Here is a 27,929-nt window from a genome sequence, read left to right as displayed (position 1 = left end):
ATTTACTCAATATGGCCAGAGTGCATGAGAGGAGAGACGGGTGAGGCTGATATGCTTTGCTAAGGTATATGGACTTTATCCTGTCTATAAGGAACAAAAGAAGCCTTTTAAAGCAAAAGAGCAACATGTTCATGTTTGTTTTTTAAAGAAAAGATTATTTTAGCAATGGTATGATAGATGGATTAGAGTGGAGAATACGGAGAAGGGAAAATAGGTTAGGAGATTATTGCGATAATCCTGGTAAAAGAAGAATGCCTGAGTTAAGGCAATAGTTGAGGCACTGGAATAGAGCAAGATTCAAGATTTAGATGGCAAAGTCAAAAAAAACTTGATGAATGCTGGATGGGGGGATAAGGGCAATGAAAAGCTCCTAGGTTGATCGCAGGCTACTGGTCCCTGGGTGCCATTATTAAATATCCAGAATACAGGGAGAGGAGCAGATTTTTAGAAGAGGCAACGTTAAAAGATAGTGAGTTCAAGTCGGACATGTTGGGTTTAAGGGCATGTGGAGATGTCCTATAGAGAGTCACTTTGAAGTTTAGGAGCAAAGTCTGGGCTAGAGACTAACATTTAGGAGGCAATGACAATGAGCTGAAGTAGTCACTGAGGCTAAGGAATGTATGGAGCTGCCCAGGGGTTAGCATGTAAGGTGGGAAATTACCAGAATCCCAAGCAACTGTAGCATTTAAAGGAGCAGGCAGAGGAGGAAGAAGCAAGCAAGAATGTCACCACAGAAGACAAAGGAGGAAAACATTCCAAAGAGGAAATGACCAATAGTATCAAATGCTATAGATCAAGTAAGATGAGCCTGAAAAGTGTCTACTGAATTTGCAACTGAGAAGTCACTGGCAACCATGGCCAGAGCAGTTACAGTAAAGTGGTTAAGACCAGAGTAAGATCAAAGTGAATTGAGGTGTGAGTAGGAGATAAGGCTAAGGGGAAATGACATGAAGATGTACTCTTTCAAGAAATTTGGGTGTTCGTCATTCCTACATACCCATGAAGAGCTGCTTTGCCTTTTTTTTTAAGAGCAAATAAGCCTATTTATATAGAGATAATAAATAATAATAACAAAAATAGCAGCAGCAGCTGCAGCTAATATTTATTTACTTGTTACTTGCTTTGTGCCAGGCACTACTCTGAGAACTTTCCATTAATTACATCATTTAATCTTCATATAACCCTAAGGTAAGTGTACTATTATTCTCATTTTACAAAAGGCATTTAGACGTTAAGCAGCTTGCTCAAGGTTACCCAATTATTAAGCAGTAGAGCCAGGGTTCCAACTCAGGCAGTCTGGCTCCAGAGTTCATGCTCTACCCCTACATTACACTGGAGAGCCATGGTGTCTGGGTACAGAGAGCCTCATGCCTCAAAATTTTTTGCCAATTAAATTCATGAATTTATTCAAACCTTACATGATGTATTATCTCCCTCCTCTTTCCAAGGGAGAAAAAGGGGAAAATTCCTCTAAGCCTAAAATTAAGCTCTTAATACCTTTTTGGAGTGGGGGTGATATTGAATTTATAAAAGACTAGGGAACCTAATGGGAGAGAAGGCAAAAAATCTGAATTTTAGGGACTTCCCTGGTGGCGCAGTGGGTAAGACTCCACGCTCCCAATGCAGGGGGCCCAGGTTCTATCCCTGGTCAAGGAACTATATCCCACGTGCCTGCCACAACTAAGAGTTTGCATGCCACAGCTAAGGAGTCCGTGAGCTGCAACTAAGGAGCCTGCGAGCCACAACTGAGGAGACCTGGAGCCACAACTAAGGAGCCCGCGTGCCACAACTAAGACCCAGTGCAACCAAATAAATAAATATATATGTAGGGCTTCCCTGGTGGCGCAGTGGTTGAGAGTCCGCCTGCCGATGCAGGGGACACGGGTTCGTGCCCCAGTCCGGGAGGATCCCACATGCCGCGGAGTGGCTGGGCCCGTGAGCCATGGCTGCTGAGCCTGTGCATCCGGAGCCTGTGCTCCACAGCGGGAGAGGCCACAACAGTGAGAGGCCCGCATACCGCAAAAAAAAGAAAAAAAAAAATATATATATGTGTGTGTGTGTGTATATATATATATATGTACACACACACATTTTTAAATCTGAATTTTAGTCCAAGTCTGCCTCAACAGCCATTTTACTTTGGACAAATCAACTAATAAGGCTACCCTTCAGTTTTCCCACATATGATAATCCATGATCCATATTACTCACAATGTTATTATAAGAATCGAATACAAATACATGAAAGTGCTAAGAAAAAAATATAAGTTCCATATAATGAGATTTTCTGATGTGGTAACATAGCACCAGAAAGAACCAGTTGGGGGCAGCACGATGCAGCACTTCAGATCCTTGGATGAAGTGGATCAGGTTTGGCAAGGCAGAGAGAATGGCTAAAAATATGCCAAACTTCTCAAAAGGGAAACCTGTTGATCTGCTTCATCTTGCTTGATAATCCAGCTTTGGAAATCTCAAAACGAGGTATAACGACAGCATTAGCATAGTGCCCTCGTCTCCTCACTCTAGTTGAATCTGTTCACAGTTTACGTCTGAGGTGCTCATTTGCTAAAAAGAAACTGAACTTGCAAATTCCAAGCTATATGGGGGCAATGAAGCTGACAGCTAAACATGCAGACAAATTTCTTTGGCTCTGAGAGTGAAAAAGATATGAAGAAGTGGTGGTTCACTTGTTTGGCGTGGTGACAGTGTGACATGGAAGGCCTGACTTTGGGAGCCACTCAGGCTTCCTACTGAGGGCCAGGCAGAAAAGACTGGTGAAAAGCCTGTATGTGCATTCTCTGTGGGCCAGGCTAAGCCAGGACTCTTGATTCTGGTTCGGAGAAACACATGTTTATTACTCTTGTCCAGTCATGTCTCTGAAAGCCTGAGAAATCCACAGACCAAGCCACAGGGTGGAGAGCAGAGGAGAGAGGCGAGACAAGGTGAGGAACCACACTGGCTAGTAGGCTCTGACTTTTCCTGGCAAGATGGAAAAAGCACAAACCAGATCCAGAGAGGGAAACCAAATGGAATTTATTGTTACAACCCACTTCTCTTGCCTGCCTTCGGTGAATACTTTAGTGGAGCTGGTAAGCCTCTGGGCCCTCCGAAACCACAATTTCTCAATGTCTCAAGACCTTTGCATGTATGAGGAAAGGAAGTTTGAGATCTGCCAAGAAGGAAGATTTCTAAGTTGCTACACTGTGTGCCCATTAGTCGGAACGTCCACTTCCCTATAAGCAACTCCCTGTGCAGACTCAGCTGGTGTGTTCTCTGAACAAATCCCTCTGTGGGAAGCAGAGGCAAGAACAACTGTTCCAGCACATTCAGCTTTCCGGGTTGGGGATAACAGCTGCTTTGCTTTCATTTTCTTCCAGACCACTCCCTTGGGAGCTCTACAAAACAACCTAAGGCACTGGCAACACATTTAAATACCTACTAGACAGAGAAGATTTCACAATTTTTATTGTTGTTCTTTTAAAGTTCAGAAAACTATAATATCAGCCAATCAAATGTGTTAAAGGTACTTCAATACCTCTAAGTGACTGTTCCCCAAATATACCTACACCAAAACCTCTCCTCTTCATGGTCTAATAAAATGTTAGCGTTTCTGCCATTTCATTTGTGTTTGATACTTGATTTCATTAAAGACTCTTTTCTTGGAAGGCACTCAGTAAACAAATGTGTGTTTGGTGACTAAACAATATTACTATGTATGTAAGAAATCATATGCCAACACCCTAGAAAATCATCGAAGGGACGGGTAAGTGGACACTTAATTCTCCACTCAGGAATATCAATTCAGGGAATTCCCTTGCTGTTCAGGGGCACTTTCATTGCCATGGGCCCAGGTTCAATCCCTGGTCGCTGGGGAACTAAGATCCCGCAAGCCTCATGGTGTGGCCCAAAAATAAAAAGGAACATCAATTCAGGTTATTTCTACAAAGATTTATTGAGCGCTCCTCCCATTCCTGTCGCCCCCATATGAGACTAAGAACCTATCCATTTACATCAACATTATATCTCCCAGTGATTGGAAGAGTCCCATCCACATAGTAAATGTAGGTATGTAAACACTCAGTTTACACCTTAAAGAAGTTCAATGAAAGACACCTAGGTAAGTAAGTAATACTAATAACCCTTTAGCAGAGGTAAATACTTGGGTATGAAAGTAGATACTGAGGAGTTTAGAAAGTTTCACAGAAAAAGTAACACCTGGGTTGGATCCTAAAAAGATAGTTAAGAGTTGTCTAGGCTGAGAGTATGGTTCTTCCCACATACACCCTATAGGCTCTGATGGTACCACTCAGACACAGACAGACACATAAACATGCCCATACAAAGAATATTCTGGAGCAGGACTAGGCAATACTTACCTCTCCCTGAAGTAACATTCACTACACCCAGGGCTCCTGTTCTCAATTCTTGCTGATTCTGATCATAACCTCACCCAATCATAACCAGTCAGAAGAACAAGGCAAACGGCTACCTTTTTTTTTTTAACTTTGAATTATCAATATACTGATATCTGTAATCAAACAAACATCTATGAACAGTGGTTCAAAGACATATTCAGAGAGGTTCTGAAGAAAACATCAACTGTAAGAATCATTATACCTTTTTGATGAATCTACCCAAATAGCCTAGAGCTAAGGCACTTACCCAAGGCAGATAAATGTGCTGCCATCCAACTAACAGAGATCATTTGCTGCCACTTAATTAGCACAGCTGTCCTGAGGTAGACCCATTCATCTCTCTATCCATCCACCTACACAAACACTGAAAACCTACTACATAAAAACATAAAACTAAGTGGGGCCAGTCCCTGCCCTTAGTTCACAGTCTAGTCTAGTCGAGTTCACAGTCCAGTAGAGATGACATATAATCAACTAACAATTTTTTTTCATACAGGACAATGATCAGACATGCTTCACAGAAATATCATTCTAACAGTAATGTAAAAACTGTATGGAAAGGTCAAGAATTGAGGCTGGGTGGCTTCCCTGGTGGCGCAGTGGTTGGGAGTCCACCTGCCGATGCAGGGGACACGGGTTCGTGCCCCGGTCCGGGAAGATCCCACATGCCACAGAGCGGCTGGGCCCGTGAGCCATGGCCGCTGAGCCTGCGCGTCCGGAGCCTGTGCTCCCCAACAGCAGAGGCCACAACAGTGAGAGGCCCGCGTGCCACAAAAAAAAAAAAAGAAGAAAAAAGAAAATTGAGGCTGGAAGAACAGTTAGAAGGCTACTGGAATCATCCAGGTGAGAAGTAACAAATGCCTGAGAAAGACAATGGCAGCAAGAATGGAAAGGAGGTTAATACCTGGAGATATCTCGGAGGTAGAACCAATATGATTTGGTATTTAATCAAAGGCAGGGAATAATTAAAAGAGATACGGTATACAAAGTATGTCTAGCACAGTGCTTAGCTGACAGTACACAACACATTCTCCCCACTATCAATATCTAATCATCATCATCCCTCCCCTTGGTTACGCCATTAGCTTTCTAACTAGTCTTCTTTTCCCCTTCTTACATCTTGAACAGACTTAGCTCTCATTCCAATCCATTTTCCTTAATACAGCCAAGATTAACCTTCTAAAATACCAACCTGAAGCCACTCCCTTGTTAAAATTATTCACTGATGCCCTATTACTCTTAGGATAAAATCCACAATCCTTAGCATGGCACACAGTCTTTCACTCCTGCTTATAAGGGTCTGACCCCTGCTTACTTGCACGTTTGTGCACATTGCTGGTCCCTTTACCTAGAATACCTTCCCCCACATAGGCCTGGCTAATCACTCATTGAGGATTCAGTTCTGTTTCCTGGAAGCCCATATGTAGGGTTGGGAGTAAAAAAGACATTCTATGCAAAAGGAACACAAAGATAAAGTGCAGAGATTAGTAGTCATTCCTTTTTGTTTTTCTTTCCCTGCGTAAAGTATAAGTAGGGGAGAAGGGATAAAGCTAAAAAGTAAAGCTGGTCAGTAAATTATAGTGGTGAAGCCCACATACTGCAGAGTTAGACTGCCTAGGACTGAATCTCACCTCTGACTAGTTGTGTGACCCTGGGTTGGTTACTCTTTAATATTCATCCATAAAATGGGAATAATAATAGAACCTAATCCATAGAATTATGAAAATTTAATGAACTAATGTATAAAATGCTTAGAACAATGTCCAAGGAAGTTCTCAATGTTGTTATTACTGCTATTATTATTATATTTATTGTTAGTGTAGAAGTTCTGGAACACCAAGATGAAACATCTATAGCTAATTTAGCAGATCATGGGGACCACTAAAGGTTTATAGGTAAAGGTATAATATAATCTATTGTGTGTTGAACTATGTCTCCCAAAAAGATAGGCCCAATTCCTAACCCCTGGTACCTGTGAATGTGACCTTATTTGAAAACAAGGTCTTTGCAGATGTAATCAAGTAAGATGAGGTCCTATTGGAGTAAGGTGGATCCTTAATCCAATATCTTAACAAGAAGAGGAGAGGAGATACAGACATACAAGGAGAATGTCATGTATCGATGGAGGCAAAGATTTGAGTGATGCATCTGTAAGCCAAGGAACACCAAGAGAGACTAGGAAGAAGCAAGGCAGGATCTTCCCCTAGAGCCTTCAGAGAAAGCAAGACCCTGCCAACACTTTGATTTCAGACTCCTAGCTTTCAGAACTATGAGGGAATAAATTTCTGTCTTTATAAGCCACTCACATTGTGGTGCTTTGTTATGGCAGCCCTAGGAAACTAATACAGGACCAAAACTACATTTCAGAAAGCCCATGGTGGTAGCAGGATAGAGGAGGAGCTAGAGGGAGGTTTGAAGGGTACTGCATCAGTCCAGATGAGAGACGACCAAACGCCTGACTTAGAATGCTACCATAGGTATGAAAAAGTGGGCTAGAGTTAGAACAAGCAGAGGTAGAACCTAAAGGATTTAGCAACTGAATGGTAGACATGAGAACTGAGGAAAAAGAGTCAGAGGCAACTCAGAGATTCCAAATAGATGTGTTGAGAGAAACAACGGGAAGAGATCCTACAATCTTATATACCAAAAGTAAGTCAGAAGCTCATCAGAAACCGTCAGAGGCAACTCAGAGATTCCAAATAGATGTGTTGAGAGAAACAACGGGAAGAGATCCTACAATCTTATATACCAAAAGTCAGCCAGAAGCTCATCAGAAACCAGCATCAATGCCAAATAGCCAAATCAGTGGCTTGTCAAACCTCTTCTCTGGATGGGCCCTCTGCAGAGGAGGGCCTGGGCCCCGACCTAGTTTTCACTGAAGCCCAACAATGCCATTGTGCTGGCCACTGTATATTTGTTGGTTGGCTCCAAACACAAAGGCTAGCAGACATCCCATCCTGCTGGCTTGGTTTAAAGAAGAAAAGAAAGCTTTGTTACTGCCCTGGGTAATTCCAGGACAGGCATCCCAAGAGCGCCCTGTGGGAGGCTCATGCTCCAAAGGAGCCTCCTGTTCTCAGCTCGAGGTTCCACAGCCACTACAAGTGCACATCCACACATCTGCCAAGGCCTGAGTTTGCCACGGTTCAGCCTCCACTCCAGGAGGTCCACCGGGACCTGCCTGACTCAGTCAGTCAGTAGTAATGGACTGATTCAAAGAGAAAGGGAACCCAAAATGTGTTTCAGAATATTTAAATGTTTCACTCTCTCTGCCTTCATATATGTTTACTGCCCAGAATACTCTTCTTCCCCTTCACAGCTTTGCTAATTCTTATTCATCCTTCTAAACCCAGCTTGAGTCTCTTATTTTGGAAACCATTTCCTGATACCCCATCCCATACTTTGTGCCACTTTGGCCCCCTGTATGTACTTCTACCATTGCTTATCATATTGTACTATAACCTTGATGGCAGGGACCAGATCTTTCTCAACTTTGTAAGCCCAGTATCCAGTGACACAAACAATAAATTGTTGAATTAACAGATGAATAAGTACATTTAAATAAATAGAGGCAGATTTTAAGTTCCCTCTTTTATCTGAAGCCCTCCCAACTCTGTCATTAATGTAACTTAAGATCAAAAAGAGAAATGTGCTTTGAGAGGAATTTTCTGATAAATATCATGCAAACAAACATTTAATAATGCTTACTATATGGCAGATACTATGGTAGCAATGAATTTAAAGCAAAATACAAAACAGTGTGTTTTGAGAGGAATTTTCTGATAAATATCATGCAAAACAAACATTTAATAATGCTTACTATATGGCAGATACTATGGTAGCAATGAATTTAAAGCAAAATACAAAACAGTGTGTTTGGCCACTCGGTAATATGAAATTTTGAGGATCCTTTGACACTCTGTCAGCAGATTCCTTAAAATGGTCAGAATCACATGGACTTAAAAAATATATCTAAGATCTCCTTTTGAGAATTATAGAGGGTATTTCTTTTATCAGTAGCTGAAAGCCAAGTAGAAGAGGCCATAAAGATATCGCCCCCTCTTTCCTCACACTTCCCACGGACACTTAGCATAACCCATTCACCACTTTAAGAACATGTTTGTTGGGCTTCCCTGGTGGCGCAGTGGTTGAGAGTCCGCCTGCCGATGCAGGGGACACGGGTTCGTGCCCCGGTCCGCGAAGATCCCACGTGCCACGAAGCGGCTGGGCCCGTGAGCCATGGCCGCTGAGCCTACGCGTCCGGAGCCTGTGCTCCGCAACGGGAGAGGCCACAACAGTGAGAGGCCCGCGTATCACAAAAAAAAAAAAAAAAAAAAAGATGTTTGTTTAACGCACCTGAAGTAGTAAGAGTGTTTTTCTATGCACATAAACTACTATAAACAACAAAATGACTGTTTACCCACAAGATTCAAAACAGTATGACTGGGACATCCCTGGTGGTCCAGTGGTTAAGAATCCACCTTCCAATGCAGGGGACACAGGTTTGATCCCTGGTCGGGGAACTAAGATCCCACATGCCGAAGGACAACTAAGCCCTCGTGCCACAACTACTGAGCCCACGTGCCACAACTAGACAGCCCATGCACCACAACTAAAGACCCTGCATACCGCAACAAAGATCCTTAGATCCAACTAAGACCCAACACAGACAAAAACAAAAAAAAGGAATGACTAAGCTTTTCCCACAGATTTTTAATTTACAGCAAACATCTCATAATCAAAATCAAATTTGTTTAAATAAACATTAAAAGATAAATCTGTAAAACAAATCTTCTCAAAGAAATGAACTAAGATAACAATAAGACTATTTTCTTTGCCCCATAAAGCTCTACTAGCAATCAATGGTTCCAGACATGATTTATGATCAGCCCAGGGCTCCTGACTATTCCATCCAGCTTGCTTTCCTATCCCCAAATCCATAATATCTCTACCAGCAACATGGCTATTAAGGTCATGTTTAAAAGCATTCTTCCCTCCAGCTTGCTACCCCACATCTACTACAACCCCACATCCTCCAGCTTCAGACAGGAACCTCTGACATTCACCTGGTGATTGGGCTCAGAGTGAACAAGCAATCTATTAAGGAAGACAACACATCCTGCCTCCCCTCAGCAGATCTCAGGAGTAAGGGCTTGACAGTGGACAAAATGAAAATGGAAACCAAAAGAGGTTAAGTTTCTAATTAAGGTGATTTATATCAAAGGAGACTGTCCTCAAATAAGCTAATCATTTCTTCTACCTCTTCTGCCCATATCAACACACTACTTGGTCTCTGGGTAAGGAAGAAGTCAAGCAAAAGTTAGAGGCAACTATAAGCTTAAATGGTATCTTCTAGTGGCAAACGGTAGGTAGGGGGGTAGAAAGGGAGGAAAGGTTTCCAATTTGCTATGTGGAAGACAACTTCCCAACCCAATAGTCACGCCAAGTACAGGCAGAAATCTCCTCTGAAGGCTAAGGGTCAGATAGGTAACTAATTACCCGCAAGTTCACAAAAATTCACAAAGACTAGTTGGAGTTATCGAAGGAAGGGGTGGGAACAGAGGACTCAGCCAGTTCTGGTTCTACTGCAGAGAAAACAGACTTGAGGTCTGGTGTATACATAAGTATCTACAGCTGTAGGGAAAAAGAGAGAGCCTTTTCTTTGGTTTCAGACCATCTCAAGTGTCAGAATGATGTGCCCTCTGTAATTCCCTGGCGGTCCAGTGGTTAGGACTCTGCAGTTCCACTGCAGGGGGCATGGGTTCGATTCCTGGTTGGGGAACTAAGATCCTACATACTGCATGGCCAAAAAAAAAAAGAGAGAGAGAGAGAGAGAGAGAGAGTAAATGAGAAAAATCAGATGATTAATCTTGAGTGAAGTTAAGTCTGGATTTATTTTACCATGTTCCAAATTATCTTTCCTCTATTAGCCACTGGACTCTCTGGGAAGCAGCCAATCCTGGTCTAAGGCCAACTCTCAATTCAAACAAAGCAGCAGATCTGGATATCATGTCACTCAGAAGCGTTCTAGGGATGCTAAATTCTAAAACATTTTTCTAAATGACTAAAGGCAGAGAATGACCATAGCACTGAATTCTAAACCCTTTCCAAATAAATTCAGAAAGTCCTAACGCACAATTAACTTCACTTCTTGAGTTCACTGAGAAGAGGTTCAATGCCATTCCTAGATCAGTGTCTAGCAGAATAAGCCCCAATAAATACTAATTGAATTAATGAACAAATTAAATGTCCCTAACTATCTATCTACATACAGAAATTCCTTCTACACTCTCCATGAATCAGCTCTCATCAGCTACCTCAGTCCTTAGACTTTAGACCAGAAAGCTCTTGCCCAAGGAAGGGCTTTAAGATGTAGTGATGTGTTATCCCTGAAAAGCTCAAATGCTGAGTCTGGTCTTCTGTAGCGAAGAGACTATGCCGATTACAGTGTTATGTTAAAAAAAAAAAAAAAGGGGGCTTCCCTGGTGGCACAGTGGTTGAGAGTCCGCCTGCCGATGCAGGGGACACGGGTTCGTGCCCCGGTCCGGGAGGATCCCACATGCCGCGTAGCAGCTAGGCCCGTGAGCCGTGGCCGCTGAGCCTGCGCGTCCGGAACCTGTGCTCCGCAACGGGAGAGGCCACAACAGTGAGAGGCCCGCGTACAGCAAAAAAAAAAAAAAAAAATCCCAGGTAATACACACACAGCTGAGGAAGTTCTCCAGCAGCACTCTCCAAGTTTTCCACATCTCAGTAAATGAAACAACCACCCACCTAGAAAATGGGCATCTTTTTTTTTTTTTCTTGCAGTACGCGGGCCTCTCACTGTTGTGGCCTCTCCCGTTGCGGAGCACAGGCTCCGGACGCGCAGGCTCAGCGGCCACGGCTCACGGGCCTAGCCACTCCGCGGAATGTGGGATCTTCCCGGACCGGGACACGAATCCGTGTCCCCTGCATCGGCAGGCGGACTCTCAACCACTGCGCCACCAGGGAAGTCCGAAAATGGGCATCATTTGATTCCTCACTCTTCTTTCTTACCTAAGTCACAAGACCTTGTCTTTCGATTTCGAAAACAGATCTTTAAAAATCTTCACAGATACCACCGCAGTTCAAGCTACCCACATCTCTCATATAATCTATAAGTTTCTCCTCACTGGTCTCCTTGCCCTCACTTCCGTCCCTCTACAGTCAATTCTCCAGAGCAGCCAAAGTGCTATTTTAAAATGCAAATTGTATCCTACTACTCTCCTGTCTAAAATCCTTCAACTGCTTCCTGCTGTATTTAAAACAAAATTCAAAATCCTCACCATGGCCTATAAGGCCCTGTATGATCCAGCCTCTTTCTCTCAAATTTTTAATCTTCTTCTCCTCCCTAATCTTCATGAATATCTCCTTTTCTTTTAGGTATTCTCAGAAAAGTATTTCTATGACCTTATGTACAGGATAAGCTAGTCAGTATCAGCATATATACATTGTCCTTACTTATCTCATGGATGGATCAACAGTTTTTTCAAAGGTACATACTCATGAGGAAAATAATGCCCAAGGGTATGGAATAACAATATAATACGATGGGATAGATCTGAAAGGCAGTCCATTCTAAGCCCCGCATCATACAATTGAAGTCCTTCTATAACATCCTTGCCAAGGGGCCAAAGTAACCCATATTAGCTTTATGAAGAGAATAGTTAGGGAAGAGAATAATCATACTAAACACAACTGTCCTCCTTAACTGTGGTGCCCTCTAACCAATACTCCAACTTTCCAACATCTAAGAATGTGGTCTTTAGTTTCCTGAGCTTAATAAAACGGCAGTGCCTGAGGAAGCCTGCTATTTCCTCTACCAACCCCAAGCTCTTCAATGACCTGTTACCTATTCGTTGCTAGTGGTAAACAAAACAGAACATGGTCCCAGTCCTACTGGAACTGACATATGAGAGAGACAATAAACAAACATTCAAATAAATGAAGATCTATATGTTATGAAATGTGCTACAATGAAAAAGGAAAGAGTGCTATCAAAGAGAATAATAATCTAAGTAACGATCTAGATGCAGGGAGATCATTGGGAAAAGCCACTACAGTAAAGTGAAAATTTTAACTAAGACTTGAAAATTGAGTTAAGTAGGTAAAAATGGAAAAACAGCTTTTCAGTTATTATTTAATCTAATTCTTAGCTTCTTTTTATATAAAATAGCAATCATAATAGCTATATCTCACAGGGTTGTCATAGGATGAAAAAAAGAAAATGCATGCAAAACTTTACATTCCAGATATATTAGCTATTTCTCTAACAAGTATTATGATTTTATAATCAGAAAAATGTTATTTTTTTTAAAAAGTGTCCCTGATACTGCCAAGTACAATAAATTATTGGTTAAAAAAATGAAATATTTTCTCATCCACACACCTTAGTTGACTTAAAGACTTATCAGGTAAGTAACATGTCTGTTGTTTTATTTGTAAGTTAGTGCTCGGTTCTGTTCCTTCTGGGTGTACCAGAAACGTATGTTTGATTGACTAGCTAATCTGGGTAGAAAAGAAATTGTTGAGCAAATTAGTTACAGAGGAAAAGGATGACTATGCAAGAGGCCTTACAATTGAACAACGTAAGAGGCCATTTAGAAATTACTCCATTCATGAGGCAAGAGTTCCAGCCATTCACACAGGTACCAAAATGCATTGGAAAATTTACCTCAACTTCACTTTTTAGATGACATAAAATGTTTGTTGTTTGCTTCCTTTCTCCCTATTCAATCATTCAGCCAATGTCTATAAATGAGTGTCCTAAACACAAGGTACTGCTGGGAGATTAGGAGCATACAGATAAGTAAGACACTATCCCTGCCATTATATAATAGCCAGCAACTGGTTTTACATAGCACTTTCACAGTTACCTCATTTGAACTTCGCAAGATCTTGAAACATTCTGTCATCCTTTTCTTTATTTTCTTTTAATAAATTTATTTATTTCTATTTATTTATTATTATTTTTTGGCTGTGTTGGGTCTTTGTTGCTGCACGCAGGCTTTCTCTAGTTGCAGCGAGCAGGGGCTACTCTTCGTTGCAGTGCGCAGGCTTCTCTTGTTGCCGAGCAGAGACTCTAGAGCGCGCAGGCTTCAGTAGTTGTGGTGCACGGGCTTAGTTGCTCCGCGGCAGGTGGGATGTTCCTGGAGCACGGCTCGAACCCGTTTCCCCTGCATTGGCGGGCAGATTCTTAACCACTGCGCCACCAGGGAAGCCCTGTCATCCTTTTCTTATGAATGAGGAAATCAAGCCCAGAGATTTAAATAACTTGTCTATGGTTATTCAACTAGTAATGGTGGAACCTGGATTTGTACCCAAGTCTTTTGACCCTGAAGCCTGGGTTTCTCCTCTATTCTAGGAGCTTACACTTGTGCAGGGAAACTAAAGCAAAAATAACTTTAATATACGGCAAAATGTTTAAAAAGAGGTGCCAAAAAAAGTGTAAGAGAAGGTCAATGGAAGGAAACATTTTGACTACATAAGGGAGAGGTAGGGAGGTTTACCAGTGGCAGAGAAAGAATCAGGAAAGGTTTTATGGAGGAATAAGTGGACTTTGAGCCAAGTCTTGAAGGGAGGGAAGATTTCTATAGGATAAAAGCAAAGAGTGTATTCTGGGCTGAAGAAATAATATGAATAAAGAGGCAGGAAAACACACAGTGTTTAGTAAACACATTAAACCCAGTTTGCCTGAGTTATAGAGTACTTGTTAAAGAGGAGGAGAACTACAAGAAAAAAAGGCAGGATGATGCTAGAGCACAGAGGACCGAATATCAGGCTAAGAGTTAATCCTGAGTTCCATGTTTTAACACTGGCTGTGCATCAAAATAACTTATGGCACTTTATTAATTTATTTTTAAAAACAGATGCCTGGGCCTCACCCAAGACTTTAACTCAATAGGCCTTGTGTGAGGTCCTGGCATCTGCACTTTCTAAAAAGCTCCTAAGCAATTCTGGTAAGCAACTAAGGTTACAAAACTATACTGTAATCAGCGAGGAAATCACTGAATGCTTTTGAGCCAGAAAATGCCACTGATTATTCATTTATTCATTCAATCAACAAATATGATAAGGGACTTCCCTGGTGGTCCAGTGGTTAAGACTCTGTGCTCCCAATGCAGGGGGCCCAGGTTCAATCCCTGGTCGGGGAACTAGATCCTACATGCCACAACTAGAGATCCTGCATGCCGCAACAAAGACCCCACGTGCCACAACTAAACCTGGCACAACCCAAATAAATTAATTAATTAATTAAAAAATTTTAAAAGATGGTATTTAAAAAATATATGATAAGCAGCTATCATTGTCAGGCACTATACAGGACCCAGTGGATGTCAATGCAAACAAAACAGTCCTTGCCTTCAAGGAATTTATAAACTACATACACAAGCAAACAGTGAATTAAAGTCAATGATAAATACTATTGTATCATGGGAGCGTGTAGGAGGGGTACCTAACTAATCTTGGGAGATTAGAAAAGGCTCCCAGAGATAGTAATATCTAAGCTGAGTCCTGAAGGTTAAATAGGAGTTGGCCAGACCATTGGGAGATGGAAGGATTGTGTCCTAGGCAGAGGGAAGAGCTGGTGCAGAGACCCGAAGGTGGAAAGGGTCACATCCCATTTGTGGAACTGAAAGAGAAAGAGGTTCAGTACAGCTGTAGTGCACAACTGAGACAAGAACCAACAGGTCAGATAAGAATGAGCAGTGAGGCCACAGAGATAATGAGTACCAGGATTAGATGTTTTGACTTTAACCTGAGGGCAATGAGGAGCCATAGAAGGGTTTATGCAGGGAAAAACAAAATTAGATTTGTATTAAACACTGTGGTGTTGGCAAAAAGACAGACATATAGACTAATGGTATAGAATAGAAAGCCCAGAAATACACCCTCATGTATCAAAGGGAAAGGATAGTCTCTGCAACAAATTAGAGATGGAGAAATGCAAATGAAAACCACAGTGAGATATCACCTCACACCCATTAGAATGCAACTATTAAAAAAAAAAAACCCAGGAAATAGCAAGTATTGACAAGGATGTGGAGAAATTAGAACCCTTGTGCACTATTGGTGGGACTGTAAAATGGTATAATAGCTATGGAAAACAGTATGGTGGTTCCTCAAAAAATTAAAAATAGAACTCTTATATCATTCAGCAATTCCACTTCTGGGTATATTTGCAAAAAAACTGAAAACAGGGTCTCAGAGAGACATATGCACACCTATGTTCAAAGCAGTATCATTCACAATAGTCAAGAGGTAAAAGCAACCCAAATGTCCATTGACAGATGAATAGATAAGTAAAATATAGTATGTATATACTTACAATGGAATATTATTCAGGCTTAAAAAGAATGGAAATCCTGTCACATGTTACAATATGGATGAACGTTTAGGACACTAAGCTAAGAAAAATGAGCCAGTCACAAAAAGACAAATACTGTGTGATTCCACTTTTCTGAGGTACCTAGAATTGTCAGAATCATAGAAACAGAAAATAGAATAGTGGTTACCAGGGACTGGAGGAAGGGGGAAATGGGGAGTTGTTTAATAGTACAGAGTTTCAATTTTGCAAGATGAGGAAGATCCAGAAATCTGTTGCACAACAATAAAAACATATTTAATACTAACTATTGAATTGTACACTTAAAAATTGCTAAGATGGTTAAAAAAGAGATCTGTATTTTAAAAGGACCACTCTGGCTCGCAATATGGACAGTATGGATTTAAGGTGAGGAATAAAACTGACAGGGAGACTAGTTTAGAAGGTTGTGGTGAAAGAGATGGCAATGGCAGAAGGAACTGGCCTAAGGTAAATGCATTCAGGGTAGTAAGAGGTAAAATGGTCAGGTCATGGTGACTGAGAAGATGTAGAAAATGGGAGAGATCAGGGATGAAGGAAAAGAGAACTATCATTTGTAGAAAAGCTAAGCACTCAACTAATACTTTTACAAGTTAGTAATTCATTTAATAAACATGTATGAAGTAGCTACTTGTGCCAAGTACTACAGAAGGCTTTAAACAACTTTTCTGCCCCTTCACAGGACAACTTCTCCTTTTTGAAGTTCACCTAAACTGGCCGTTGACACAAAGTGTCTGCTTAATAATTATTTGTTGAGTAGGAAACAGACACAAGCAATTACTATGAGAAGGTGAAATGAGCTAAAATGAGCATGTTGAGGAAAGAAAAGCTTATGATTCACTTTGGAAATCACTGATCTAAGAATTTACTATATAAGCAAGCAATGGTGACCATGATAACAAGAAAAGACCAACATAAAGAGCAAGTAAACACAGAAGGTACAGACAGTAATTAGGTATCAGGTGTAGGAATGCTGAAATGCCCTTGAATAGTAGGAATGTGTGAGAGGTATATTGGGAGACCACCCTCTCTCCATTGAAGATTCAGCAGTGAACAAAACAGCCAGGATCAAGGAGCTTAAAGTCGAGTAAACTGGATTACAGTCAGGTGGAACTTGACTCAATCCTAGCTCCACTACTTAGCTAAGAGACCTCAGATAAATTAATTTCTCTCTGAGCCTCAGATTTCTCACCTGTAAAATGGGGAAAATAGCATATATTCCATGGGATTGTACACTAATTTATCCCCACCCCCACCGCCAAGGGAGAGGCTTAGCAGGACCTGGCACACTGAAATAAGAAAAATGACTTAATGATTTTCATTAGTATTACTTGGGAAGTAATACAGCAGTTGAAAAACGCCTCCTTCTAAATCAATAAAATATTTTCTAGTGAAAAAGCTGATAAACAGAAACAGGAATGTGCACACGGAAGGTATCATTCAGAGTACTCCCTGGAATCCCAATGCTCTATGAAGTTATCTCCACTTGGAGATAACTTGAACTTGAACAGGTTCAAACTCAACCTGTTCAAAACTGACCTCTTGATCATTTCCCATCTTGTATCTCCTGTAGTCTTCCCCATCTCCATTAACAGCAACTCTATCCAGATGCTCAGGCCAAAAACCTTGGTTATCCTTGAGTTATTTCATCTTCTCAAACCTCTCACCGAATACATCAGGAAAGCCTGTTTTCTCTGCTTTCAAAATTGATCCAGAATCACAAGGTCCACTGCTACCACTCTGGTCCAAGTTACCATTATTTCTCACTATTTTTGGCATAGTCTCTATTTATTGCATGGACTCTGTTGCAATAGTCTCTCTTAACTCGTCTTCCTGCTTTCAACCTTGCCTCCTTTTCAGTCTATTCACCACACAGTAGCCAGGGTGATTCTGTTAAAAGGTAAGTCACATCATGTCACAACTGTACTCAGAAACCTCCAAAGACTTCTCAATTCACCCTGAGTAAAAGCTGAAACTCTTACAACGGTCTGTAAGACACTACGTGCTCTGGCCCATGTTTCCTCTCTTACCTTCATCTACTACTATTCTTTTTTACTCTCTCTGCTGCAGCCACATCACCGTCTTTGGAGTTCTTCGACCACATTCAGCACCAGGCATTTCTGCCTCTATGTCTTCGCACTCACTGTTCCCACTGCCTAGAACACTCTTTCCCCAGATATTCACATAGGTAGCTCTATTACCTCCTTAATTTTTGTCTCTTCTGTGACACTTCCCCTAATCACATATTCAAAATTGCAAACCCCACAGCACAAAACACCATATATATTACAATTTGTTTTCCTGTTTAATCTAACTCCTCTGCCCACCCCCTGCTCATTACAATGTAATTTCCATGAGGGTAGAGATCATTATTTGTTCATTATTATATTCCCAGTACCTGGAATAGTGCTGGACACATAGTGAGAGCCAGTAATTTTTTTTTTTTTTTGAATGACTAAATGAGCTGGAGGCAAGCTAGCAAGCCAGGGAAAAACTTCTTTAAGAATAAAGTAAACTAAATGAACTCTTCTATTATTTGTGGGTTAAACTGCCAACCGCAAATTCTTATTTCTCAAATGTCTTAGGGAGTTACTAAAAATAAGGGCAGAAAATATGTACCACAATTTATTTAGAGATTTCTTTATTACTAAATGACCAAACCAAAAAGTTAAACAAAAGCTACTTTTTTCAAAAGTAAAGAAGATGCCAACATGTATTAATAGGAATGCTTTAGCTATTTTTACAAGTATAAATGAAATAAACTTCTAATTGTGAAAGGACTTGAGATGTAACATTTCACACTATTTTTGACTTTTGGCTCTTTCCACTGGAGTTAATTCAGCTTTCTTATATATACTATGGGCCCAGCCACATGGGGCCTTATACAGACCCTATTTAAGAGACTGAGTTCCACTAGAGGGATTTGACATAACTTGGAAAGTGGAAGGGAGAAGAGAGACAAGGGTCCTGGAAGACATATCTAAGGCCAGCATGTGTAGAAGACAGCAAAAAGACCCACCCAACTAAAGGGAGCAATTTGAATTCTGAAATCCGATTAGAGAGAGTCTAGAATGCTAAACAGAAGTTTTTAAACAGAAGCATCACATTATCAAAGTATGCCTAATGAAGATTACTCATGTAGTAGCATATCAAATTGAAGCAAAGATATATTAGGGACAGGAAAAGCAGCCACATGCTTGAAAGATAGGGTATGGGTATGCTGCCAAAGTTAACCCAAGGCAGGCACCAGACAACTTTGCATTTGGCTCAAGGTAAATAAGGCCAGGAGAATACTCTGTACTGGGTCACACAAAAGCAAGAAAAGCAGCAGGCAAAACTAATGGCAATATCACTGCACACCAAGAAACTGGAATCGGGGTCTGGCTGCTCATTTTTATAAATAATGCATGAGTTTGGTCACTGAACCCACAGAGTTTCCTTTCATTGTAAGCTCTCTGATTATATAAGGCTTCTTACAAGTCTGACAGAAACCGACTCAGAAACAACACATATCAACCCACAGAAACAAGGAGTTTCCAAAGTAACTCTTCTTTAAGAAAGAAGGTGTAGAGTTGGGGTGGAAATGGTGAGTGAGAAGAGGATGAGGGCTATGTGAATTAAAAAATTCTCTTCAGCCACCTGCAGGGCTGACCATTCCTTCATGAGGGAAGAGCATTTCTTTCAGTACCAAGTATCTACCTGGCTGAGGTGACTTCGCTGTAAAGAGGCCAAGCAATTGCTCTGTTTATAGCTAAGTGGTTCTCATTGCCACAGTGGAAAAAAGAATAGTTTCTCCATGGCAGAAATGGCAAGAAAGACCCCAAAACATCCTACCCGCCCAGCAATTCTTTTGCTGACTCCCTGGACCAGAGTATTGTCACTTGAGGCCCCTGCCCCATAAGCTTATACCCTACTCATCCCCCAAATTCCCAATCTTCTAGGCACTAAGAGGTTCTGCACAAAGAGGCTCCCCAAACTGTTTGATTATGAGGATATTTCCCTCTTTGTGCTTTTCTTAACAAACTAAAAAACAAGAATAAAAACAAAACAACAACAAAAACAAAAAGCACAAAAAAACATTATGAGATGTCGTATAATCTGTCTGGAAGCATCTCTCTCTCCTCTCTTTCTTTGACAGCCCCCCCCCCATCTTGAATACAGAAGAGAAAACATATAGCATGTAAGTTGGTGGCAGCCACTTTTTATGAATGACAGCCAACCTTAGGGTGAAGCTGACAATATAAGCACAGAACAAAGAGATGGAAAGAGGTGGTGGGGGGGTGTGTCTCTGGATAACATCTATTTAGCTGTTGAATTAAACCAACCCCTAACCTAATAAACTGCTGGAATTCCAGTTTACATGTCCTTTTGTTGCTTAAGGCCATTTAACTATTTTCTGTTACTTGTACCCAAATACATTCTAATATATCCAGTAACCAGAAAACAGCTTTCCCAAATAACCCAAAATATACAAAGTTAGTCAGAATCGAATTCTACAAATACTACACATGCTACACATACAAGAACCTGTGCTCAGCACTATGAAGAATACAGACGTGAATTAAGGACATCATGTTGTAATGGAAACAGTACAGGCTTTGAAGTCAGATGAACCTGGATCTAAATCCTACTTTGGGGAAATCATTTAATTTCTCTCAGCCTTAGTTTTTTCATCTATAAAACGGAGGAAATAGGACTGTAGAATTGTGAGAATTATATCTAATATATAAAACACCAAGCATAGCACTTAGCCCATAGTGGGAGTTTAGTAACTGGTAGTTATAATTTTTAAAATGAGAGCAAGTCTTTACCCTCAAGTAGGGTAGAAAAGACAAATAATTATGATGTGCTGACTGGGATATTTATAGGGTATGGGAAATTGCAAACAAAGGTTCCAATTCTTCACCCCTTACTGAATCACTGTCCTTTGACATGTAACTTTGCAGTATGCTCCCAGTGTGGACTCGGGCATGTGACTTGCTTTGTCCAACAGGATGTTGGCCAAGCAAACTTGAACATAAGCAGAATCATGAAAAGCACTTGTGCAAATGGGCTAGCATACTCTTGCTATTCTGGTTTCATCTTAAAAAGGACATGTCCAGGTTAGCCCACTGGTCCCAGAAGAGAATGAGAAACAGCTGGAGCAAAGTGCCCCACAAAGCCCAGCCTAGAGCAGACCACCAGCTGACCTGCAGATGCATGAATGAGCAAGAGTGAGAGCAGCAGAACTGCCCAACTGGGCCCAGCTCAGCTTAGCTGAACCTGCAGAGGTATCAGAAATAAATGTTTACTGCTGCATGGTTTTGTGGCTGGATATTATACAGCAATAGCTAACTGGCCACACGGTTATATTTTCTGTCTTTAAAAGCCAAAGATTTCCACTTCCTTGATATTCGTGACCAAATGAAAGATAAGGTTAGGTCTTCTGAGTCAAAGACACACTTTTAGATTCTTAATTCAACTTATTAAACTCAAAAGGTTCTACACCTAATCTTTTTTTTTTCTTTAAAGGAACATTTATTTATTTATTTTTGGCTGCTTTGGGTCCTCATTGCTGCACAGGGTTTCTCTAGTTGTGGTGAGCGGCGACTACTCTTTGTTGCAGCACACGGGCTTCTCATTGTGGTGGCTTCTCGTTGCGAAGATGGGCTCTAGGTGTCAGGGGTTCAGTTGTGGCACGCGGGCTCAGTAGTTGTGACACACGGGCTTAGTTGCTCCGCGGCATGTGGTATCTCCCCAGACCAGGGATCAAACCCGTGTCCCCTGCGTTGGCAGGCAGATTCTTAACCACTGCATCACCAGGGAAGTCCCTCTACCTGATCACTGTTGTGGCCTCCCCCGTTGCGGAGCACAGGCTCCGGACACGCAGGCTCAGTGGCCATGGCCCACGGGCCCAGCCGCTCCGCGGCATGTGGGATCTTCCCGGACCAGGGCATGAACCCGTGTCCCCTGCATCGGCAGGTGGACTCTCAACCACTGCGCCACCAGGGAAGCCCTACCTGATCTTTTATCAACTTCTTTCTCTTTAACAAATACTCATTTGCTTAAAAACTTAGAAGTCTATCCTTACTATAGGTAGTTTAAAGAAAACACACCTAAATGTCTTACTGTTCCAAGTTCAATTAATGTCTACAATTACAATGAAGACTTGTGGAAATGGCTGAAGCCCAGAAAAGTCTATATCACCATTGTATATGAGAAATATTCTTCTTAATAATATCAATACTTTATAAGCATTAATAAGAGCTATGCTTGTCTCCTGTAATTACTGGTAAACTATTTTAAGAGAAATAAGGAATGGTGCTCACATTACTGTGGAGGGCAGGCATTCTGCCAACCAAGAAATATTTACTAAATATCATCCAAGTTCCAAGCAGTATGCTTGATGTTATTAGTAATTTATTTTTATGATCCTTAGTGAAACCAATAGCTGTGCTGTCAAGTCAAATTATAAGGCAATTAAACCTAGGAGTCTCCAGAAATCTATGGCATGATGGCCTTTGCTGATCCGCTTCTGAAAACAAGCAAGAACATTTGGATATTTGGGCCTCACGGCCTTCAGCCTATTAACATCATAATAAAGATTGTTAATATCATAAACTATATCAATATCTCATTAATGATACTGGAAATATACTCACAAAGCACTTACTGTATGTTGTATATGGCTATAAACAAGCTAATAAGCAACAGAAAATATTATTTAAGTGCAACATGGCTAAAAGAATGTTGCATTATGATCATACATTTCTGCCATTTCTACTACACCCACTTTTAAACTTGAGACATGATCACAGATTTCAAAGCAGGTTTTTCTTTGTCAGTAAAACCAACACACAAGCCCTTCCAATGAACTCACGTTTCAGTAAACAGTGATATAAACAGAGAGTGCAACAAATACTTTTACAAGTGTTTATTAGTTTATTAGTGCCAGAGCTTTGGTGGATAGAAGGCTTGAGAGGACAGAGTTTTGTCTTTGAGGAATTTATAGACTTACTTCTGAGAAAAGAAATACACAGAAAATGTTTCTTGATCCAGGATGCTGGTTATGGGTGTGTTCATTTGTGAAAACCTAGTGAGATGCACACTTTTCATGTGTGCTTTTCTGTTATGTTATACTTTGTAAAAATTTTTTAAAATCTAATGACATTAACAGTAGTACAGAACTAAGTACCAAATGAAAAATATTGACAATTCAAGGAGTTCAGGAGGGACTAGTCACTGTTAATAAAAGCTGTAATAGTTAAAATGTATTAAGCAATCACTACATGCCAGGTACTGTGTTAAATAAGCGTTTTATATTTCATCCTCACAATATCACTGTGAGGTCATGATCTAACCAACAGTTATTTGCCACAATTACATAATTACTCCTTCCTCCTTGAAACCCCTTCCTTTCCATTCCAGGCCAACACACTCCTGGGTTTTCTTCCTATCTCCCTAGCTACTCTTCGATCTGCCTTTTACCCCAGACTTTTAAAATTCAAATACTTTAGGGCCCAGCTATAGTCCTCTTCCCTATCTAGATTCCCTGGGATAGGTACTACTATCATTATTCCTGTTTTACAAGTGAAAACACTGCAGCACAGGGAGATTCAAACCTAGGCAATCAATACTACAGAGCCCATGCTCTTCACTACCTCACTAACCCACTTTCTTTGGTCTTCCATACAAGAGGCAGGATATAGCTACACACACTTCACATTCCGGTATCCTCAGTAATTGAGAAAAAAGACATAGGGTAAGGCACACGGGACCCTCCTTGATAAGATATTAACGATTAATACCAGGTACCAAGCCAGCAGGAAACCAATGCTCTTGCAAATTCTGTTAAACAATTTTCCTTCCTAAATTTCTTCACTTTGTGTTTTGGTACTTCTCAAGGAGAAATGTGAAAACATTCTAGAACATAGATTCTCAAACCTAGATGCTCATTAGAATAATCTGAAGAGCTTTCAAGAATACATATGGGCCCTCTGAAGACCTACTAAACCTAGAGTATTCCAGGAATCTGTGCTTCTAAGAAGCACCCAAGCAAATTCTGAAGTTGGTAACCCAGTACCTGAATTTGGGAAGCCTTTGTTCCAGAGAGGATTCTCTGGTCCTCAGAGGCTGAGTAATGACTACCACATATTTACCTGCCTATAAGAGGCTGAAAATGAAATGAGAATAAAGATGTAAATTCTCCAAGGAGTAGTTTCCTTCAATCAGGAATCTAGAGCAGCAGCAGTGGAATTTTAGATCAGGACACCACAAATTTCTGGGTAGTCTGGGAATTTGTTGCCATGATAGAGTTTGCAGCCAAGTGATGCCATCCTTTAGTTTAGGAGGGGGTCATCTGGGCAGCAAGAACCAATATAACATTTGAGCACTCATTCCCTGAGAACTCACCACATGTTATTAGGGAATCCAAGAGTATTAATAGATATGGCCATTGTCCCCAGGCTACAGAAGAAAACATTGTTAACATGCCATTTTTGCATAACCATAAATGCACACATATTTTGCGTACATATGCGAGTAACAATTACAGTGGAACCGTACATGCTGAAACTAAGGCAAAGAAGTCACTTCAACACGCTCATTGAAGTCTTACCTCTGTGAGTGCATGCAATTGTCCTTGATGTACACACACACCCATGAACCTACAAAACGAAACAGATGTTTTTTTAAACAAATGAAAAGGACATGAACATAACTAGTGTAGTTGCACATGCGAGACAATCCAATACCTGTGAAGTCTACTGGGTTCCTGTATAACAGCGGTCCCCAACCTTTTCGCCACCAGGAATGGGTTTCGTGGAAGACAATTTTCCCGGGAAGGGGGTGGGGTGGGGTTGGGTGGGGGAGGAATGGTTCGGGTGGTAACGTGAGCAATGGGGAGCATTGGGCCGCGGCAGATGAAGCTTGGATCGCTCGCCTGCCATTCACCTCCTGCTGTGCGGTTCCTAACATGCCGCAGACTGGTGCTGGTCCTCGGCCCGTGGCTTGGGGACCCCTGCTGTATAACAAACCTTGATAGCACTCCTGTAACTTTCTAAGTTTATCATGAAACATCTGGTTGTGGCAAGACCTAGTGGTAAAAAGCAATGGTAGGGACTTCCCTGGTGGCACAGTGGTTGAGAGTCCGCCTGCCGATGCAGGGGACACGGATTCGTGCCCCGGTCAGGGAAGATCCCACATGCTGCAGAGCGTCTGGGCCTGTGAGCCATGGCCACTGATCCTGCGCGTCCGGAGCCTGTGCTCCGCAACGGGAGAGGCCACAACAGTGAGAGGCCCGCATACAGCAAAAAAAAAAAAAAGCAATGGTAGAAGAGGGAGGGGAGTAAGCCTTTAAAAACAGCATAGTATAATGGAACAAGCACCAAACTGGAAGCAAAGAAACCTGGTGCTGGTTTAGCTCTGCCATTATCTGACTACGTGCTCACACACACAGAAAGGTCACTAACCCTATGGGGCTCAGCTTCCTCACCTAGAAAGTAAGTAGGTTGAACTACCCAATCTGATGGTCTGTAATTTACAAACAACAAACGGGTTGGGAGCACCCGCATTGGCTGGATGACAAAGGGCTAACTTCCTTGACATAAAAAGAACTCTTCTAAATATGTACTTTTAAAAAGAACCCAGTAGAAAAATAAGCAAAAGGTACATGTGTAACTCACACAAAAATAATAAAGGGCTAATAATATCAAAATGTACTCTAATTCCCTCATAATTAGAGAGATGTACACTAAAACAGGAGATACTACCTTTTAAATCTATCAATGAACAAAGATTAAGAATGATAATGCTTGGCGAATTCCCTGGTGGTCCAGTGGTTAGGTTGAGTCCCTGGTCAAGGAATTAGGATCCCGTAAGCCGCGCGGCACAGCCGGAAAAAAAAAAAAAGAATGCTAATGCTCAGTGTTGTCCATAAGGTAAGGAAACTGGGATAGGAAACACTGTTGAGCTCTTGGCCCAACTTTTTCAAAGGGTAATTAATTGATCACATCTAGCAAAAATTTTAATTGCTCCAACAATTCCACCTCTAGGAATTTATCTTACAAGTATACTCAATTTGGGTGAGCAAAAATTCACATAAAAGGACATCTACTTCACCGGTGTATGTGAATCTAAATACCCACCAATAAAAACTTGTTAAATATTTATGGTATAGGGCTTCTCTGGTGGCGCAGTGTTTAAGAATGCCCCTGCCAATGAAGGGGACACGGGTTTGAGCCCTGGTCCAGGAAGATCCCACATGCCACGGAGCAGCTAAGCCCGTGTTTCCACAACTACTGAGACTGTGCTCTAGAGCCCGCAGGCCACAACTTCTGAGCCCACGCACCACAACTACTAAAGCCCACACGCCTAGAGCCCGTGCTCCACAGCAAGAGAAGCCACAGCGATGAGAAGCCCGCGCACCGCAACAAAGAGTAGCCCCTGCTTGCCCCAACTAGAGAAAGCCCATGCGCAGCAACAAAGACCCAACACAGCCAAAAATAAATAAATATTTTTAAAATTTATGGCTTTATTCATAGATTGGAATACTATATAGCATTAAAAAGAATGAATTAAACTTTATGCACTGACAGGAGAACATACCCAAAATATACCATTAAATGAAAACATCGAGCTTTAAAATCCCATTTGTGTAAAAAAAAATTTTGTATATTAATAGAAAATGTCTAGAAGCATTAATAATAAATGGTACTGAGGGAGAAAAGGGTGATTTTTATTTTTTAGTGCACATACTTATGTCATATTTGAAGTTTTTTCAACCAACAGGCTACATTTATATATAAAAATAATTTTTAAATAAAAATCATAAATCAATTATTATGACTGATGATTATAAAGTAGAAGAAAATAAATGACATAAAGTCAATGACACTTGGGGCTTGGGTTGTCAAGAAGGAAGTCTCATTAACAATATCCACAGGTCCCAAGTAAGTTCTAGTTTAGAAGGGCAAAGGAAAGGGAAGAGACTGACTAAAGTAAGAGTGAAGGCACAGCAGTTACTGTGCTGGAAAGGACCATAAAGTTCCAGGAAGGCAGAGTCCAGGTCATATTCTTCCCTGTGCTCAAGCACCTAACAGTGCCTAGCAAATAGTTTGCTCACTCAGTAAATAATTGTTGAGTGAAAAGAAAGTGAGGGAGAATGCCTGGTCGCTGTAATATCACAGCAGAGTTTTAAAGACATGCTGCTTCAACCAAAATTACTAATGTGGAAATTTCAGAGTTTCTCCAAGAGGTGGTTTCTGGACCACTGGTTTTCTCTAGGTGCATCCAGAGACACGGTGGGGACTTGAGAAAGGAAAGAACCCAAGGAAATATCTAGGTAGTACGGAAAATAGGATGCAGGTTCCAATGACTAGCTGAAACTTACCTCTGGCTTGGGAATAAATAGGGAGCGAAATAACAGAGTAGTTAAAAGAGCTTTGAAGTTAGATGGTGTGGGTTCAAATCCCACCTCCACTCTTTACTAGGCAAGCATTAGTTTCCCTCTCTGTAAAATAGGATAATAGTGTCCACAACGTAAGGTTGTTGGAAAGACTGAATGAAATAATGAATGTAAAGTTCATAGCACAGTGACTGGTACATAGTAAGAGTTCAAAAAATGTAAGCCATTTTCATAATTATAACTTAGAAGTGGACCAGGTAAGAATCCAATTTGGTCACAGGTGGCTGGGCAGAAGCTGGTTTCTACGTATGCCTACTCTCCCCTCCATTCCCCATCCTTTGTCCCTACCTCCATCCCCTGCTTTGTAAAAGTGGGACATTTAACTTTATTCATCTGTCAGTTTCTTTACTATGAAACTATCTAATACAGAAGAGAATGAGGGGAGGAATGTGGGACAGGTAAAAGTCTAAAGAATAATGAACATAAGTAACACAGAGTGCTGGAAGACTGAATCTGGACTCCTGAATGTTTCTGGCCAGCACAGTATAGTGTCTATAAGCTATGCAGATAGAGCATCTGAGAGTTGCAGTTAACATCACAAACTAGTTGGGTAAAAGATAGGAAGCTGTACTAGAGCAAAGGAAATCCAGGCAAGATAAATGAGAAAACAATCAATCTAGGGGAGATGCAGTTGTAGAGGTATCTTCTTTATTCTCAATAAAGACATTTTATTTTATTTTATTTTTTTGGT

General features: G+C 41.1%; 1 protein-coding gene across 6 annotated transcripts in view; it reads right to left on the bottom strand.

The window, feature by feature from the left end:
* TESK2 (testis associated actin remodelling kinase 2) overlaps positions 1-27,929 on the bottom strand; it is a 127,113-nt gene that overhangs the window by 14,260 nt on the left and 84,924 nt on the right. For 5 of the 6 annotated variants that reach the window (XM_060140195.1, XM_060140194.1, XM_060140193.1 and 2 more), the window contains one exon: positions 24,392-24,440. The exons of the other annotated variant lie outside the window; for it this stretch is intronic. In XM_060140195.1, coding sequence (XP_059996178.1) covers positions 24,392-24,440 — 49 coding nt within the window. The remainder of the gene's footprint in view (positions 1-24,391; positions 24,441-27,929) is intronic. 6 annotated transcript variants of the gene reach the window in all.

The sequence above is a fragment of the Lagenorhynchus albirostris genome, chromosome 2 (genome assembly GCF_949774975.1).
Source record: "Lagenorhynchus albirostris chromosome 2, mLagAlb1.1, whole genome shotgun sequence".
Taxonomy (NCBI): Eukaryota; Metazoa; Chordata; class Mammalia; order Artiodactyla; family Delphinidae; genus Lagenorhynchus; species Lagenorhynchus albirostris.
Note: the sequence above shows the minus strand (reverse complement) of the source record. Positions and strands in the feature narration are given on the sequence as shown.